The sequence below is a fragment of the Punica granatum genome, chromosome 5 (assembly GCF_007655135.1).
Source record: "Punica granatum isolate Tunisia-2019 chromosome 5, ASM765513v2, whole genome shotgun sequence".
In the NCBI taxonomy this organism is placed as follows: Eukaryota; Viridiplantae; Streptophyta; class Magnoliopsida; order Myrtales; family Lythraceae; genus Punica; species Punica granatum.
In genome coordinates, this window is record NC_045131.1 from 14,192,711 (window position 1) to 14,212,035 (window position 19,325).

The 19,325-nt window shown below is 35.2% G+C and overlaps 1 protein-coding gene across 1 annotated transcript; it reads right to left on the minus strand.

Moving 5' to 3' along the window:
* Positions 1 to 5,290: 5,290 nt before the first annotated feature.
* LOC116206594 lies at positions 5,291 to 9,411 on the minus strand. Its single transcript, XM_031539363.1, has 4 exons — positions 8,783 to 9,411; positions 8,202 to 8,435; positions 5,714 to 6,449; positions 5,291 to 5,620 (listed from the first exon to the last, which is right to left on the minus strand). The coding sequence occupies exons 1-3, from the start codon at positions 9,257 to 9,259 to the stop codon at positions 5,745 to 5,747; spliced, it is 1,416 nt and encodes a 471-aa protein (XP_031395223.1). The 5' UTR covers positions 9,260 to 9,411; the 3' UTR covers positions 5,291 to 5,620; positions 5,714 to 5,744.
* Positions 9,412 to 19,325: the final 9,914 nt, after the last annotated feature.

The following is a 19,325-nucleotide window of genomic DNA, read 5'->3' on the forward strand; positions in this document are numbered from 1 at the left end:
CTGAATCGACCAGGGAGGCCATGGGCTACTTTGGTCTGATTGTCCTGGGATTGAGCCATTTAGGATGTTAGATGAATCAATTTTTTGGACTAATGGCTACGATCTACAATGGGATCTTGCACACGGATATCGGCTCAATGAACCCTATCTACTCTATTTTGTCGTGAAACTTCAGCATCAAAGTAGAATTTCATAGTCTATGATGAAATGCAGCTAGTAGATCATGATCGACATTACAGTTTTAAGATGACAAATAACGATTGTCTCTATTTTTTCTAATGAGAATTTCTCACTTATTTTCCTTTATCTTTGCATGGTGGACAAACCATTTTTTCCGATCTTGTAATATCCGTTTGGGAGTTTTTCCTGTATACGTTTTTGTTTGTGGATCTATATGAGTCTACTTAACATTTCAGCAAAAAAAAAAAAAGGAATAAACTCAAACACACTTGAGCACAAAAGGAGACCCACACATAAGATATCATAATATTGGTGACAAAATTGGCATATGACACCGTAAAAACAGCGGACAGTGTCATCATACTGGGATGTCCAACGACTGCATCATATCCAGCAAGAGTTAGTGAGACATTTTCCTCGCGGGAAGCTGTCACTAGAATCGAAGATCCTGATTTATCACCACTACTGTCAACGAGCGTCATCCTTATGTATTTTTTTTCGTTACTATTATGGTGATTGGGAAGTCCATACTAAACAACGGACCAAAGACCTCAGCCAACTCTGCTCTGAGCAAGCCACAATTCTCGATCACCCAGGACTCATGCCCAAAATCCGTTGCGTGGCCACTCGAAGGACACCTTCATGGGACTTGTAAATGAAAAGATAGGTTAAAAACTTAAAATTGACCTCTCACCTTCACCATACTACTTCTTGCCAGGAGATTGGTGTTGTAGGCCTTCTTTGAGCATTGATGCGATGAGATCAAGCCGTCAAAACTCCATGAGGGAGCAAATGGCGGCTAAATTATATGGATGGTACAAAAAGTTTTGAGAAGTTGCACAGTTGGTAAAAAAAAATTTACGTGATACAAAAAGTTTGAAAAATGTATCAATCAATTTCATTTCATCGGATCTTGTCTGACGTCATCATTTATTTCTGACATGACAGATGATGTGTCTTATCGTTTCCAACGTGAAGCAAATAATATAATAAAAAATTCATTCTCAAAATTTTCAATTAAAATAAATTAAATAGATGAAATAAAAATTCAATTTTTTTTAAAAAAACTCACTCTCTCCTCTCTCTCTAATGGCACTCTCTTCTCTCTCTCCCCACCTGGATCTCTTTCTCTACACCTCTCTCTTCTCTATCTCACGTCTCTATCTCTCATCTCTCATCTTTCTTGTTCATGTCTCATTCTCTCCTTTCCCCCTCTCTCTCTCTCTCTCTCTGTCCTCCCGAACAGAACAGTCCATCCCTTCCTTCCCTTCCATCTTCTTCTTCTTCTTCTTCTTCTTTCTTCCTGAATGTTAACTCTATGAAAATAGAGTTATTCAGTATCTTGTATGGGTTTAATTGGAGTTAGATTCACAAGTGTAGATTAGTTTTATTAGGTTTATAGTTTAATTTACATTCATTTGCATTTTGATGTGATTATAGAGTCTTAAGTGCCTTTTGGTTTGTCTTTAGGTTATTTTGCGAGTTAATTCATGAATCGAGCTTTTGCAACCTCTAAGTTTTCGGGATTTTGAACAGGTTAAACTCAAGCAAAATGGTGCAAATTGCATATGGTTGAAAATCCCATCGAGTTAGGAGTGCAACAGTTTAAATGGTTTCTTTATCAGAGTTCGGATGAGGAAAATATGCCTAGATGAATCTCAACAATGCAAAAAATGCAGATTCTAAGGGCAGCAGCTGCGAAAAATAGGGCTGGGGCTGTTCGAATCTATTGAGTCGACCTGAATTGTCATATTCGGGTTATCACTCAAGTTTTACGGGTTTTAAGAGGAGGCTATTACTAGGGAGATATTTAAGCTTTTGTAATTATATGGTTATAATATTTTTTGAGATATGATATTTCTATTAGGATGGTTTAAAATTAGGAAAATATATCTTTTAGATAGGGAGATCTTTGGGGATTCGTTTTTAGATTGTTTTTATGTTTTCCCTTGGTTAGATAGGTTAGAGAACTTTCCGAACATTCATGAGGGAAGGAATGGCCGACTTGAGAGCAAGTCTTTGGTGGAGATCGAGATAATGGCAATGGTGGCTCAAGTTGGATGACCGGCTACATCTTTCTTCTTGTTTCTCTTCCAATCCTTGTTATCACGTTCAGTTTTTCTTCTAGAGATTGGATGTTTACTCTTACAATCATGAGCTAAACTTATTTTTCTTGGGTTTTAATGGAGTCTAGTATTTTTGTATAGCATTGTGAATTCTTTTCTCTTATCTATGTTTATTGATTTTAATTGAATTGTTTATCTTATCTCGATTTTAATGCTTTCGATTGATTAGCCACCAGTTGAATTAATCAGAAAATCTAGATGATCTAGGGAGGTGATTCTAGGTTAAGTCGTGGATAAGATAGCCTAAGTTTAGTTTGAGTTGGAAAATTGACTAATTATTGTGAGAGATAGGAATATACTTGATCGCCATATATAACCAAGCAGGTTGATAATTAATGGGTTCCCGCTTATTTGCCTAGGAATAGAGTAGTTAATTCGATACAAGAAATATATTTCTATGGCACTCGAAAGAGGGATAGGGAGATTATAGAACTCTAAGTTAGTAGTTCAAGAATTCGATATATAAAGAGAGAATGATCGATTTTATATAAAGTTATAGGGGAAATTGATAATCCTATTCATCTCCATTGATTTTCACTCTTGTTTACTTAGTTGCTTAGTTTAGTTTATAGATCTAGTTAAATTAAATTTTAAAAAATCGATCGTCTAAATAAAAGGATTTTGGTAAGATTTTGATATTTAGTGAGGTTTAGATCATAGTATGATACTCTTATTCACTTTATATTACTTTTTCGATAATGTGCACTTGCGTTAATCTGATTTTATCGCAGCACTTCATCTCTATCAACACCCCCTCCCTCATCTTCTCTACCATCCATGGCAGTTGGTATCTTTCCTCCTCTCTCTTTCCCTCTTTTTTCTTTTTCTTTAAATTTTTTTCATCTCTTCCCCCCGACCTAAGTCACCGGTAAAGTGAGGACCCTACTGGCGACCTGGGTCGGGTATCTAGGTTTCTTCCTAGATCTTGCAAGTTCAAAAGATCTCGGAAGAATCCCAGAACTCTCGATCGAGAGTTTTATGTTTATCACTAGATTTCTCGATAGAGAGTTCGAGTTCCAAGGAGAAACCCCAAAACTCTTGGTCTGGGTGGGGGCGCCACAGTCGACAACCCCACCCCCAACCGAGCTAGCCGACGAGTCCTAAGTCCACCAACGGCTAAGTCCAGGGTGAGGGCGCCTCATGGGTGGGGTTGTCGGTAGTGGCGCCCTCACCCCTTTTCCTTTTTTGTTAATTTTGTTTTTTTTATTATGATATTAGTCTTGTGGAAAGAGAATCAGAGAGAGAGAAAGAGAGGAGGGAGAGAGAGGACAACCAGAGACGTGACAAAGAGAGAGAGTGGAGAGAGAAGAGAGAGGAGATAGAGAGAAAGAGGAGAGAGAGAATAGAGAGACATGAGAGAGAGAAGAGAGAGGAGAGAGTCTATTATTTTAAAAAAATTGATTTTTATTTTATTTATTTTAATTGAAATTTTAGAAAATGAATATTTTCTTATATTTTTGCTCCACATCAGATGCAATATAACATGTCATTTATCAAGTCAGCAACAAGTGACGGTGTTAGTCTGGAATTGACAGAATGGAATTGATTGATATATTTTTAAAACTTTTAGTATTATTGGTGTAAAAAACGACATACCAATTGTGCAATTTTTCAAAACTTTTTGTATTAGCCGTACAATTTAACCAATAAATGGAAGATGATTCGATCGCACCTAAGAGGATAAGAAAAACGAACAACATGACTAGAGGGAGAGAGGATACCAGGAGAGAAAAAGGAGGGCATGGCTGGACATGGTCGATTGAAGCGGGACTCACCAGTGGAGGAACAGATCAGGCAAGATGAGGGTGGTTTCACCGAGGAATCTTTTGGAGAGAAGGGAGTGTCGAGACTCCACTCTCTTCTCTTTTGATCTCTTTCTTTTTTTACTTTTTTTTATCTTTTTTTTCTTAGGATTTTCTAAATTTTTTTTAAAAAAATTATTTGACCAATTATGAAATGACGCATTGACTTATTTAATGCAGTCAATTTACAGAAATAGTTTTAGACCAATATTATGAAATGGATTAAACGTTTATGACTATTTGAACCGAACTCATACATTTAGGATTCAAACTTTCACCTTTGTATAATTTTAGAACTTCACCGGTAACTTTGCCGGTTTAACCTGAGGAAGGATTCACCAGAGTCTAACATAGAATGTGTTCAAGTTTAGGGAAGATTCAAGAAGAGCCACAACAAGAGCCACAACGTCAATGTTTCATGTAAGGGCTTTACACAAGTAAAGGTTGAAGATGATGTTATCATTCGCCCGTGTAGAAATTTTGAAATAGGAGGTATGGATTCCCATTTCACCAGTTTCTCCCGACTAGTCAGTCAATCGTTATTGCCCTTCTGACTTTAAGCATCAGAGGGTCGAATTGAGCTTCACCTCCATTGAATTTTCCTTGCGTGTTTCTAGTTAGAATTGTGTCACCTCAAAGTATTGGCGGAACCACTGGCAATCCCTTTTCACCCTCCATTCAGATCAGCAAAACTAAAGTCGTACCAATCGGTGCCGTCACTGAGAGCTAAACGCAAGATGCTCGTCCCGCTAAGGGGGCTATGGTAGTCCACATCAAAAAGGAATGAGGGTCTTGGTGAGTTTATAAGGACCAAGAGTACCACTCTCCTCCAGGAGACACCTTTTTCAAATGACAAACTAGTGAGGGCTGCGCTCCAAATAGACAATACCTCTTGAACAAGTCTTTCGGTATTAGGCAGCTTGGATGCACGATGAGCGGACTTCATCAGTTTGGGGGGTGTTGCTATTGACTGAAAATTACTGAAATGAAATTAATAATAAAATATTTGATGAGTTTATATGAAATTAACGTGTTTAGAAGACCTTAATTTTATATCAGATATGTCGGTCTGGTCAGAGTAAACGGGAGACCCGGACCAACCCGACCCGTGCACAGGTAGTAACTTTATTACCCTTGCCAGCATGCTAGTATATCGTTCGGGCCTCATCCTGCCGAAAAGGGTTGCGCCAAGGGGTTGTGAGCCTGGTCAAAATTCTCATTACTTGTTCACCCTTCGTTGAGAAATCCCAAACTCTGTGATTGTCTTCGACTCCTTGTACTGGTAATATAGTTTCTTGACTTGAATTTTAATTAAAGATAATTAGTTTTGCAGATACACTTCTAGATGAAAATTACAAACCAGAGAAAAATTTGAGAAAAACAAACTCTTCAAACATCATCTTCATAACTTTGCACAAATTCATGTTTTTCATTATGTCCTGCTGCCCGATTCCTGCGAGTTTGAAGATGAACTACAAATATTCTTCTGTTCCATTGGAACTCATACGAGCTCTGTGTAAAAAAGAAAAAAAAGTGATCAGATTGAGATACGTGTGCAGGAATAAGTTAAAGGAGAAAAGCAAAGAAGATCCATTATGTTAGAACCTGTGGTCCGGCGTCGACTTGACTCTGCACATCAATATCTTGCCCCGATGATCCCGCTCTTCCTTGGACCAGCGACATCGAACCCGACTTGCGATCTGCAGTGATCTGTGTTTGTGAGGAATGTGCAGATCGATTCACACTCGCTGTCTCTTACAGACATGGCTGACCGATCCAACTTGAGAGACCACGGGTAATGGAAGTTCTGCGCCGCAGCAGTGGAGCTCAGGTTCGAGGAAGACCTCTGCATCCTCACTGCCCTCGGGAGGGATATACCATTTCGTCCTTCAACCGAGGGCCTCCTCCTGTTGCTCGGCTGCCTCTCGAAGTGGGGAGTGTCAGGAGGCCTCTGCTTAGGTGCGCTCTGAGACCGGGCCTTAGCCCGCGAGGACTCGGTGTTGGCCATGTAGTTGGGGTACAGCGGGTAGTCATAGGAGAAGGTCGACTCGGCGTACTTTGTTGGGGTGGAACTGGAGAAGACCTGTGGGCTGCTCTGTGCTGTAATTGCTGTTTTGGTGGGGTAGTTATACTCTTCGAAATGGCCGCCGAACGTCCGAGGGCTGAACTCGCTCCAGGCCGACGGGGTTATGGTGGATTGGAGGTCATCCCGGTCAGAGATCAATGCCCGACCCAATGGCTCTATGTTTCGGTTGGTCGTGCTCTTCATGCTTCCTCTCAATTCTCCAACGTCCATCTCCACGATCTTGATGTTCTCCTCTGAGAACTTATTTTCGCCTCCCTGCATGATAAAAGAATCGACATTTGAATATAGTATTTTTCAGTTATAATAAAAATTCATTGGCACGAGGAAAGGGCACTGTAGATGATAGTTGATAAGGTAATTAGAGTTAGGTGTCTCTCGTTGAAAGCATGCAGACGAGCATTTGTATTTTGTATATATTAATGGGATATTTTATGGTACAATCGCTTCCCGGAACACTGTTAAATCTATTATATTGTAATCATTAAAGATAAATAAATATATAATTAAGCATTCTTAGAGTCTAAAATACTAAACACTTGAATCCAAATACTAAATTCAGTCACATGACACCATATCGTGCTAGAATTTTTCAAAAAAGTAATATATAATTCGATGATCTCATAGTGGAATTTTTATGTTTCCCTCGCTTACCGGTATTTTTGTTATCCAAACATGGCAGTCTCCCGTCGATGTTGGTTAAAGTTCACGGCTAGGAAGAAAGGTGTCGATTGCTTTATCTTTTCCCTTTAATATTAAATATACATTTTAAGTTTCTCTTTATAAAAACTATTTTTTCCTTGTATTTTAATATTCGATAGCTTAATAAGTCATTCCAACGTGAATTTTTTCTATTCACAAGACTCAAGTCTATGACCTTGTTTAAGGAAAATAACGACATAATCACTTGAACTAAACCATATTGGTTAGAAATTATTTTTTATCTAAGGAAATCGAACATCTATCTTGCATAACTTTGCTAATTTCTCACAGGGAAAAGGAAAATGCTAATTTAATATCGACTCAATATTACTTTGTGTACATATAAACACTTCTTTAACTTAAGAGAGAACTTTCAGTAATTCATCTTCAAAGATATATGGTGAGGAAAACTGAAAATAATTTTTTCAATGGACAAACAAAATTTCCTTCTTCAATGTGTTTATACAACTATTTATCCGCTTGCTGAATTTTTTATAGCGAGATAGTTAAATAGCGATGTTAACATAAGAACCTTTTCCATCTTGTTATCCAATAACTATACCAAAACCCATCAATTAAAAGACAGAATTTCCATTTTGCTGAAAATGATGCAGCGCAGTGACACGCATTTTTGCTTAATGACCAAGTAGTTCTAGATTAGATATTCAGGTGAGACTATTCAGTATCTTTTATTAGATATATTCAAAATTTTCATTTCATTTTTATAAAGTCAGTAATCTATCTTGTAATAAAAAAAATATATCCTATATTAAAAGTCACATCAATCTCATCCTTTTTTTGGTTGAACAATTTCATTCCTTAAAGTTTTCATCAAGTGGGCGTTGATTATTCTCCAGTCTTGGTAGTTTGAAATTGATGCATCAACTAGAATAAAATTCATAAAAGCTATAGGAGACTTCAGGAGGCTCAACTTTGAATTAGATCAATAAAACTTTCCTGACAAAACAGTGTCACTTTTCATGATGCGTGAATGAATTATATATAAACATATACACATATACTTTCGATATTTTTTATGACGTCATTGATACTGCTCTGTTAGGATAAAATGTGTGGATTGAAAAAGATGAATCAAAATTAAACCCGTAGAAAATGATATTGTGATTCAAGCTTAACTGAAATTCGATGGTATTCCCGAAAATATCAGAAAATTGGAAAACTAAATAGGAAAATAAACGCAGTATGAAAATGTAAACGGGGCAATTTGATAATTTTCCCTCACCGGAGGAAACTCTTTACTGATGGGATCATGGGAATATTGATTTTATAAGATTCAAGAGATCTTACGTGGTGGGCCTGAAGAAACCGAGCATTCGGGGTTGAACTCCGGTTGTTCGGTGGAGTCGGGATCATGGGTTTCATGTCTTCAGTGATCAGCCGTTGTGCGAGAACTTTGGCCTGCAGTGTGACCAGGGTCTGCATACACCGGAGGGTGGCCTTGGCCTGTTTCCTCACTAAATGTCCCCTCACCAGTGCTTGCAGCTTCACCAATCCTTTCAGTGCTTTCAATGCCTTCTGTGCCTGCAAATCGCCAAACCGATCAGTCACATTCATCGTCCCGTGAAAAAGAACTTAGTCTCACGGTATCACAACTTTCGGGCAATTTCAGGGGCCTTGGCGGGACCTCTGTCTTATCACGGTCCAGTGCAACTGAAAAGAAGTAACTATTGTCGACAAGAAAAATTGATTGTCGACAACGAAAAATTGTTCTCCCCTACAAATACCAATCTTTCAATAACTATAAGCTCATCCAATCCTAGGATGAACTAAATGTATACTAAAAGGTCACTCTCACGATCCAAGAATCCAAAAGTGAAATGCCAGAAAACGAAACGAAAAACAGGACACTTGAATCACGGGAAGCATACCAGATAAGATCGGAAAACCGATTGGATCCTGATTGCAGCCGCCTCTTCCATAATGCTTGGCGTGCCAGTGGCAGCAGCTGCAGTCAGGCGGATCACAGCAGCCGCAGCCTGTGCAGCCGCCAAGGCTGCATCTGTTGCGGCTGCTGTGGCGGCTGCAACGGCCATAGCGTGCTGCTTCTGCTGATCATCAGAGTTTGCTTGAAGTACCGGCGGTTGCTGCCCATTGGCAGTGACTTCAGCCGAATGGGATTCCCTCGGTGCAGTAGCTGAAGATCTCCGGAAACTCCACCGGCCCTTTTCTTTCGGGTTCATCGACGACTGTGGGATCGAGATGGGAGTGGCCGGACAATTCTCGTTGGCGGTCGAGCCATCCCCCACAAAAGCAATGTCGGTGCTCTTATTGGCCTTGATCTTCTCCTTGTGACTGTCTTTCTTTCCGGTGAAGAAGTGTTTGAGCCATCTCCCCGTCTTCCCCATTTCAACTTCTTCTTCTGCCTCTCTCAGATGATCAGAGAAAACAACTAATCTTCGGAAGGAGCCATTTTTATGTTATAGAAGAAGCACATGGACAGAGGAAAGAGATACATGACATGCTGCCGATCTACCCTCATCTTATCGATATATGACAAAATAGGTTTCAATTTACAGTACAAGGATGGGTCTTGATTGTCACACTCTCGTGGACATCTCTTTAATTATGTATGTATCTGCGTGTTGTGACTTTCCATCTTTTATTTTTTTTCTTTTCTTTGATTTTTTGATTTTTCGATCTTTTTTTTCCATTTGAGATTTTCTCCTATGCTGAGGCTTGTGATAACCACAGTTCAGTCGATGGACCGTTCGTGGGCTCTGCTGCGGTCATGGATTATAGGTTTTATGTTGATCCAACGGTCATGAAGAGTTCATGAATAGTATGTACATGAATTAGACGGAAGAACTTATCTGGGAAGACCTATTAGCTAAAAAAGCCTTCTCTCTCTCGCTGTCTTTTTTTCTTTTTAATAAATTTAGTAAGATCATAAGATACTCCTTTTATTCTTTTTACTACAAAAAATGTTCTTGAATTTAGCACAAAAAATAGAAATATAAATATATAGGTACAGGTAATTATTTCACTAACGAATATCGATTATGAAACTTTTTTATTTCTAGACGAGCATGTGCCTCCTCGTTATGACTTTTTTTTTCTGATCACAAGGTGTTCCATTATTCTAGGTATTCCGATGAACAAAGTACTTATAAAGTGAAAGCTCTTTGATAGGAAGAAGCAAATATGGGAAAGTTATACTCATTTTGCTCACTACTTATAAATATCTTTTTTTGTTCTATTAAAAGGGGGAATCGTTGGCTTAATAAAGAGACCTATACACAGTTTTGGTTGTTTTAAAGTTTCGGCAAGAGATTTTTCCAGTTACAATGTAGGAATTTACACGAGACACTCCACCGCGCCTCATGAAGAGCCTACGTGGAACAACCACATTCATCTTGAAAATTATGGATTATATATATATATAGATAAAGATAGATCGTTCGATAGAGCACCGTCACGGTTTAACTTGTTAACGACACTATATTTGTTACTGGTTAATTACTCAAAGATCTTGTCTCAACCACCACACTCGTTTTGGCCTTTTTTGTATATGATCATTGGACCAATTGAAGTTGATGGCGTCTCGTTGTTTTATATGTTGGGTAAAGGCAAGAAACAAATAATCAGACAAAAAGGTCCATCCAGATTTAATCCACTGGCTAGGGCAGCATATCTGATTGAAAATCGAATGGCTGATATTTGCCTTCCTCATTCATTGAATTTCCATGGCAGAATCCGTTGGTTTCCTTTTGGGGTGAATGTGATGGCTCAAACCCTTGAATAAGTACCAAAATTGTCCGCAATAAAGTGAGAAAATACCTCTAGAAGATCCTTTGCTTCTTTATTGATTTACTGTGAATATTGATAGCAAATTATCTCTCTTTTTTGTACATTATCTTTATAATCCAAATAGCATTTTATCAACTATGGCAATTCAACGGACATGATCAGGGACCGGTGATCGATCCTTCTCATAAAAAATAATAATACTAATACTAATAATAATAATGATGATAATAATAAAGATTACAATGATTAAGTATTTTAATATGCACTAATGTTTTGATTATTGAAACAGAAAATGATAGGATGTTTCGGTAATTGTAAAAAGAATATCCTTGTTCGTATAATGGAGAGGATGGATCAGAAACCATGTGATATGTAGGTCAAGCACCTCAGCAACAATATTTAATTTAAGAAAGGGAAAGAAGACAATTATATCTCGTTTCTTAAATGCCCTGACACAATAGTTTTTCGGAAAAAGTACAAAATCCCTTCTATTTTGAAATCGAGGCAAATTACACCATATATTTTTGTTAGGAATAATTAGCCTCCCGTGGTGTACTCCATTAAACATAGAGGTTACGGCATTATTTTTTTTCATTTTCAGTCCTCAATCTTTGACTTTTTAATCATTTTGATTCTAAATCTTCTTTATTTTATCATTCCTACCCTCAACTTTTCATTTTATTTCATTTTAGTCCTATAAAGAAAATTAAAAGGGAAGGAAGGATTGGGGCTGCCAATCGGCAACCCCGACCCCTCCACCGAGGTCGTCGGTATCCACGGAGGAGTCGGAGGTCTCCGATCAATTTGAGATTAGAGCCACCAATCGACGACCCCGACCCCTCCACTGAGGTCGCCCGTACCCACAGAGGACGCCGGCGGCCTCGATGGAGGGGTCGGAGTCGCCGATTGGCAGCCCCAACCCCGAATCGACTGGGGACTCCGAGTCGGATGTCTCCGGTAAATTAGGGGTTGGGGCCGCCAATCGGCGACCCTGACCTCTCCACCAAGGTCGCCGACACTCACAGAGAACGCCGACGACCTCGATGGAGGGGTCAGGGTTGCCGATTGGAGACCCCAACCCCGAACCGAACGGGGACCTCCAACTCGAAGTCCCTAGTCGATTCAGGGTGGAGGGCCACCAATTGGCAACCCCAACCCCTCCACTGAGGTCGCCGGCGTCCTCCATGGGTACCAGCGACCTGGAGGAGTCAAGGTCGCCGATTGGAGGCTCTGACCCCTTCTTTTCTTTCGATTTTCTTTATAGGACTAAAATGAAACAAAATATAAAGTTTAGAATAGGAATGATAAAAGAAAAAGATTTAGAACCAAAATGATTAAAAGGCTAAAGATTGAGGACTGAAAATGAAAAAGATTAACGCCGTAACCCCTATGTCTAACCTAGTACACCACATGCAAGCTAATTGTCCTTAACAAAAATACAGTGTGCAATTTATCCCGATCCCAAGCCACAAGGGAGTTTTTGTACTTTTCCCTAGTTTTTTTCCCTCCTTTTTTTTTGAATAATTATTAGGATTTCTATCCGAGCAGTCCAAACATGTCATCTATATTCAGTCTATCGTGTTTATGGTAATCATTTCCCATGATATTTTGTCAAGATTTGAATATCAAACCTCAACTTGAGAAATAAATTATCTTCATCATTTCAGTCAATCCTTATTGAGTCGATCAATTATAAACAGTATAGTCCTATGTGAAATGATTAGTGTCAAAATTCGGATCGCTCAAATTCCAAAAGTCCCTATACATGCCAAAAGCATAATGTAAAGATCAAAAGTTTATGTCTTGGATTCCAGCAAAGAAATCAAGATGTGTTTGTCTTGTAAGCTGGACGTACGTCAATAAAGGAATGTCTTAGAGACTCGGGTCAATTTGACAGTATTTCAGCAAAGAAATCAACATAGAAATTTTGATTGATATATTGTTGGAAAGAACATGCTAATTGACTAAATCAAAGTTGGAGATATATTAACAATTACATGCTGGCAAGAATCTACAGTATCTACAGTATCTGTCTAAAAATTGCAATGTACAATATTTATAAACCTGACAATGCCACCTGTCAATACAAATATAAGATCTATATATCTATTCTATAAAAAAAATGACAAGTTTATTTAATTTTCAATATTTCAAAAAAAGCCTATATACCTTCGTAACTTTTTCTCGTACCTTTTTGAATCCTTACTTTTGGTCGCACATTTTCAATATACGACTCTTTCTATTCATTGCTCATTTTTGACATTTTGTTGCCTCATATATCTCTTAACGGAGTTAGTCCTTCATCACATGTATATTTATTCTATTATTATTTCATAATGATTTATAGTTTCAAAATTTCGTTGCACTATATATTCGTTTTCAATATCTGTTGTCCCAACAGGTTCATACATTTTTTTGTCTTATTACTGTGAATCACGTGATTGTTTTCAAAACTTCTTGTTTCCACAATTTTTTTTCAAAAAAATACTTGTAACCTTCGTGAATTTCTTCCTCCTTTTCATATCTTTTACTCGCACATTTCTTATGTACTCTGTTAGTATGACCTTTTCTCACATACTTTCGACTCTCTATTCATAACTCATTCTCAATATTCATTACCTCACATGTTCTATCATATATTGTTATAGCCGAGTTAAAATTTGTACATTTCTTCTAAAGTACAACCATTCCCAACGTATTTCTCTAACTTTTTTTTCTTTTTGCCCTTGGTAAATTAACAATATTACTATTTTACCTTTTATTCAAATAATACGAATACTACTAAACATCACATCTTTTCAATAGCATGACACCCTTTCATTCGTTTTAATAGAAAACTAACTTATACGTGTTTTTTCTCATAACCTTTCGATTTCAATGTACCATTTTATATTTCTTCATTATAAAAATTATATAGCATGTTTTTTCTCATAATTATTCACTCTGACGAATGCATCAAACATGAAATAACTACTTTATTTAACGCTCACGGTTCATCTTTCCCCTTTCCTATTTACATTTGCAATTTTTTCTATTTTCTCTTTCAATTTGTAATTACTTCTCAATTTAATTATTCTTATTATTAGACTTTGCTAATCGTTAGAAAAAAATTGTTCGCATTCTCTTTCTTCCTTTTATTTCTTTCAAGTTTCAAAAACCAACTTATTCCTATTCTTTCTAATTACCTTTCGATATCAAAATACTCTTTCATACTTTTTCACTATAAAAACTACCTAGCATGTTCTTTCACATAATTATTCACTCCGACAAACGTATCAAATAAGAAATAACTTCTCCATTCAACGCTCATGGCTCTTCTCTTCCATTTTCTATTTACATTTGTATCGATGGATTTTCAAAATTTATATTAAGAATTTTTAAAAGTTATTTTATAAATGGATATTTCTGATAAGTTACTGACATATATCCTGTAATTAATTTTTTTCAGAAATACCGAAGAAATTAGAACAATTTTTCGACGAACTTTTCAAAAAAATATTAATTTATTCAAAAAAATTATTTAAGATATTATGCCATCGGTAATTTGTTTCAAAGTCCCAATCAATTTTTTATGGAATTCTATAGATATAAAAGTAAGTATTTGGGAGAATAAAAAGGAAATAAAGAGAAAACGAGTTTCAAAGAAAAGATATACCATATCATTAATTTCTTTTTTATTTTATTTTTTTTCTTATCTCAGGTTCGTTCTTCTCGCGTTATTCTTATTCTCTTCTTTTTCTTATGTCAACAGGCATCAACTACCGTTCTATCCATTGCCACTGTAATGCCTGCCCCCACTACTTACTTAAAATGTTGCACAAGTTTAGAGTCCCCATGCTACCAATGTCTTTCTTTCACGAGCTCTAGATACAGTTTTATTCTTGCTCCTCAAGGGTACATGTGTAAAAAGAAGAAATAATATGTTTCCAATGTAAATCTAATATCGATTATTAATACAATTTATCAGTTTACAACTGAAATTAAATTAACTTATCAAATTACTCTTCTCAATTTTAATTTACAACTTCCAATGTAAATCTTAATTTTCTAGCATTTTCATGTGTGACAGGATAACACATTATGATCTATATATATGTGTGTGTTCTTCCAATTTTTCCTTTTTCTCTCAATTTTCCATTCATTTTCTCAACTTTTATTCTTGCAGTCACAACCATTTTCGTTTTTTTTTCTTTTTTCTTAGATTTATCATTTAAGTACGCTCATTGTCATGTCCGACAATCAAATTCAGTGCTCTTCAAAAAATTTTGCAAAATTTAATATCTTATGAAATTTCGATCTCTTAATTATTTTCTATATAGAATAAAACCTTGTTCCACTTATTTAATTTGAAGATTTGATTGTGGCCTTTTTCTATTGCTTTGCGAAATGATACTCTATTTTTTAATTGGCTGGCTATAAATTTTACATAGAAATCACACTTTTCAAGTGTTGACGATTAGAAATGAGGGAATGACCTTTGATAATCTCTCCGGACAGCTATTCCAAATCTCAATTAGAAATTGGATTTGTTATCTCATAGATTAATTCCAATGCGTGCCCCTTCCAATAGTGATCTCAGTCTTTTTCGTATAGTTCAAATTAAATTTCTCCTTTTAAAAAAAAATTAATTTGATTTTTGGCCTTTATAAAATTTGCTGATTTTAAGATTATAATGAAGATAATGAGGTTTTAGAAGAATAGTAGATTTCTTTATTTTATTATTTCTAATATTTTTCTTTAAAAAAAAGATATTTTAAAAGTTTATATATAATAAAATTTAATTAAAAATCGCAAAAAAAAAATAACTAAGGAACTTTACCAGAATCACAAATCAAAAAATAAAAATAAAACTAACGTTCTCATGGACAACAAATCACATATAAAAGTGTATTACCTGCATGCCCCTTCCAACGGTGATCACAGTCTTCTTTTGATATGGCTAAAAACTCTAACCCGCGCATGCTCGTGAGCCTTTCGTTTAGTTTAAATTAAATTTCAAGGATTAACTTTGATTAATTAATTAGACATAGAACGTGCGGATTGGAAAATAATATATATTTGCATATTTGTATTGTCAAGCTTCCTTATATAGGGAAAGCACTTGATTTAAGTAATTGCTTTACTCTGGATGAGGGGCAATTAGCAAACCTAATCTGTAGAATCCCCAAAAAGAGAAATATTTATACCTCCAAGGCACGAATAATACGCCCGAGTGCACTTTGCAGGATCCAAGGAAAAGGATGGATGCTAATTCTTTTATAATCTCGACGAATTTAGAACGAATAATATATCTCATTGAAGGCTCATGAGACATAGTTCTATTGGTAAATTGTGCTACTCGTAACTTATCCGAAATTGTGCTACTTGTGAATGAGTAGACTCTACTTACACTATAATGAATTGAATCTCGCTGAAAGTGCTTTATTATAAGACAAATCAATGCAGAAGAACAGGAATAACTAGCTGAAAATAGATTAAGAACACAAATGGTCTCATTCAGAAGAAGAATAAGAAACGAGTATCTTATTTACTAGCCGGGAAAAGAAAAAGGATTATGTACATCGTTCCATTTTTTATACTGTGCTTGAATGGATGTTTTCAGAGTGAAAATGGACGAGGGGTGATTTTTAAGGCTCACATTATTTTTCCAAATTATCTATTCGATCGGGGATCCTTTTAAGATAGAGTGAAAACTACTACGCAGTAGAGCAATAAAAATTATTGTAAATTTTGAAAAAGAGAAATAAGATAACAAAAAGACTATCTATGGGTACTAGACACTCGTGATGAACAATCAACCAATTTGGCCACATCTTGCTCGTCCCTACATGGATTATTGTCTTATTAAGGCATTGCTCACCCAAAAGAAACAAAATAAAATTAAAGAGTGACACATAGAAAGAGAGATAGAGAGAAATATATATTATGGCTAATGAAGTTAAGCGTATAATTTGATGGCACATCACATGGCATGTTTATTCATCATATCGGTTTGTATAAATCCTTGACCCTAATAGAACGTGCAGCTGCTGGCAATTGTCACTCTTGTATATTATTTTTTTTGATGAATTCACTCTTTAAATATTATATGTGACTATAATTATCTCTTCAATCCCTAATCATTCACAACTTTTGTACTGGTCCACGAGGCAGCCCATGAATTTACCCAATTTCTGTCTCTCTCTCCCCTCTACATCACATGCGATATCATATATAATAATAATAATAATAATATTATTATTATTATTATTATTATTATTATTATTATTATTATTTTATTTTATTTTATTTTATTTTATTTTATAACATATATATATATATATAAACAATTAAACCTCGTACATGGATAGGAGAGGGCGAGTGATGTTCTTTTTTAGGGGCCGTTTGGATTCAGAGTTAAAGTTACTTTGATTTTAATTTTGATTTTGATGGTAGAAAAGAATAAATGAGATGTGATTATAAATTTAACTTGGGAAACGTGTGTTTTTGTTGTGTAGTGTGTTGAGTTAAAGTTAAAGTTAAAATTTTTGAATTGAAAAATGTGTATTTTTGTTGTGTAGTGTGTTGAGTTAAAGTTAAAGTTAAAGTTAAAATTAAATAACTTTCAATCCAAACGGGGTATTATTTTCTTCCAATCCAAAAGTATATTCAGAATTAAGTTAAGGGACAACAACTATGAAAATAAGGACCTCCGTTTAGTATACATCGAAAATAAAATACAGCACAAAAGATGAGAAAACTCAGAAAAGACGCAAAAAAAGAAGAGAGGTGAGAATTTAATGCTCCGTTTGGTTTCACAGTTAAAATTACAAAAATTTTAACTTTAACTTTAACTCAACACACTACACAATCATTTGTCCTTTTCCACAATCAAAATCAAAATTACTTTAACTCTGAAACCAAACGCTTTAACTCTGAAACCAAACGCAAAGTAAGGGATCAACATATCCAAATTGTGAGTTTTTTCTATTCACACAAGACTCGATCTCAAAACCTTATCTAAAGTAAACAATGACCGAATCACTTAAATCAACCCATAATAGCTCCTTTATTTTCTTTTTTCTTTGGCCTTTGCCTGTCTTTTGCAATATATTTTATTCTCAATGTACATTTTCTATTATCAGGAAGCTCAATGGACTTATATCGATCTAAATTTAAGCACAATCGAGTCAGTGAGGAAGTAAACCTCTCCAAATTGTAGATTCTCTCTATATAGATAAGGCACGAACTGAAACCCTATTTCAAGAGATCAAGCACTAAATCATTTGGACTAATCTACATTGATTCCATTATTTTGTATTTAAAATAATATTTGTTATTTCAAAAGAGACGATGGCAAGTGGGATTAGGATTATTCGCTTTCAATTTGCTTTGTGTTTTACTCAACAGAAAACAAATTATAAATTTGGTTCTTAGAAATTTGAATATTATATTAATATCTAAAAAATTGGAAGTAATTACCCAAAAGAAAAATATTTAAAAGTAAAACTATCAGCGAACATTTTTTTAAGCGATATTGAACAATAGTATATTAGAGGAATCTCATTCCCTTATTGAAGATAATTAATTACTCAGGTAGCCAAGTAGATGATCAATAGTGAGTTGGGATTCTAAAATTTGAATAATATGGCGCAATCACTTTTCGCATCTTGACCTCTATATTTTATAATGATTGAGTTTTTACAGCTCTATCCTCAATCAAATGTATATAATGAAAGCAATTAAAGTGTAAATACATTGTTGTTCTATATTAATATAAATAAGTGGATATGGAAAATAATTAATGATTATAAATTTATCTAACAAAATCATGTAATGTAATTTTCTGATCCGCAGCATCGTGTGGGTCGTAATTGCTTAGTATACATTTATATAAAACATTTGTAACATAAATTTTGGACGAAATGATATAAAATTTTCAATCCAAAAAAGAAATATACTGGCTTCTTCTCTTAAATTTTTTAATATATGTGTGTGTGTATGTAGACTAGCCCTCCCGTGCCTTTGAGTAGCACGCGCAAACTCAAGAATTCTTATTTTGTAAAATTCTTTTTGATTTTTGGCCTTTATAAAATTTTCTGATTTTAAGATTATAATGAAGATATTGAGGTTTTAGAAGAATAGTAGATTTCTTTATTTTTTTTATTTCTAATATTTTTCTTAAAAAAAGGAGAAATTTTAAAGGTTTTTATATAATGAAATGTAATAAAAAATAGCTGTTATATAATGAAGTTTTCTCACTATATATATATATATATATATATATATATATATATATATTAGCACCAAAGAGAACTATCATGGAAGAAGCGAGTGCCATATAGTCATTTGATTAATCCATAATTAGAAAAGCTGGTGAGCTGGTCGGTCACGAATATCAAGCACTTAGTGCCAAAAACACAAATATCATTGCTAAGCACATGTAAATAGTACCTGGATACAATAGACTAATTAAAAAATGGGAATCACAATATAAATGTTATGATTGTACGGTTCCAGAAGAAGAGAAACTTCTCAATTTTCACAGAAAGAAAAAATCCTTCTAACACCTCTTAGTATTTTCAAGTTGTTCATGTAACTATGAACTTCAGGGTAAAACGCACTTTTTTTCGGTTAAAAGAAAAGTTCATGAGTTTAATACAATGAAATACAAATTCTAATAGC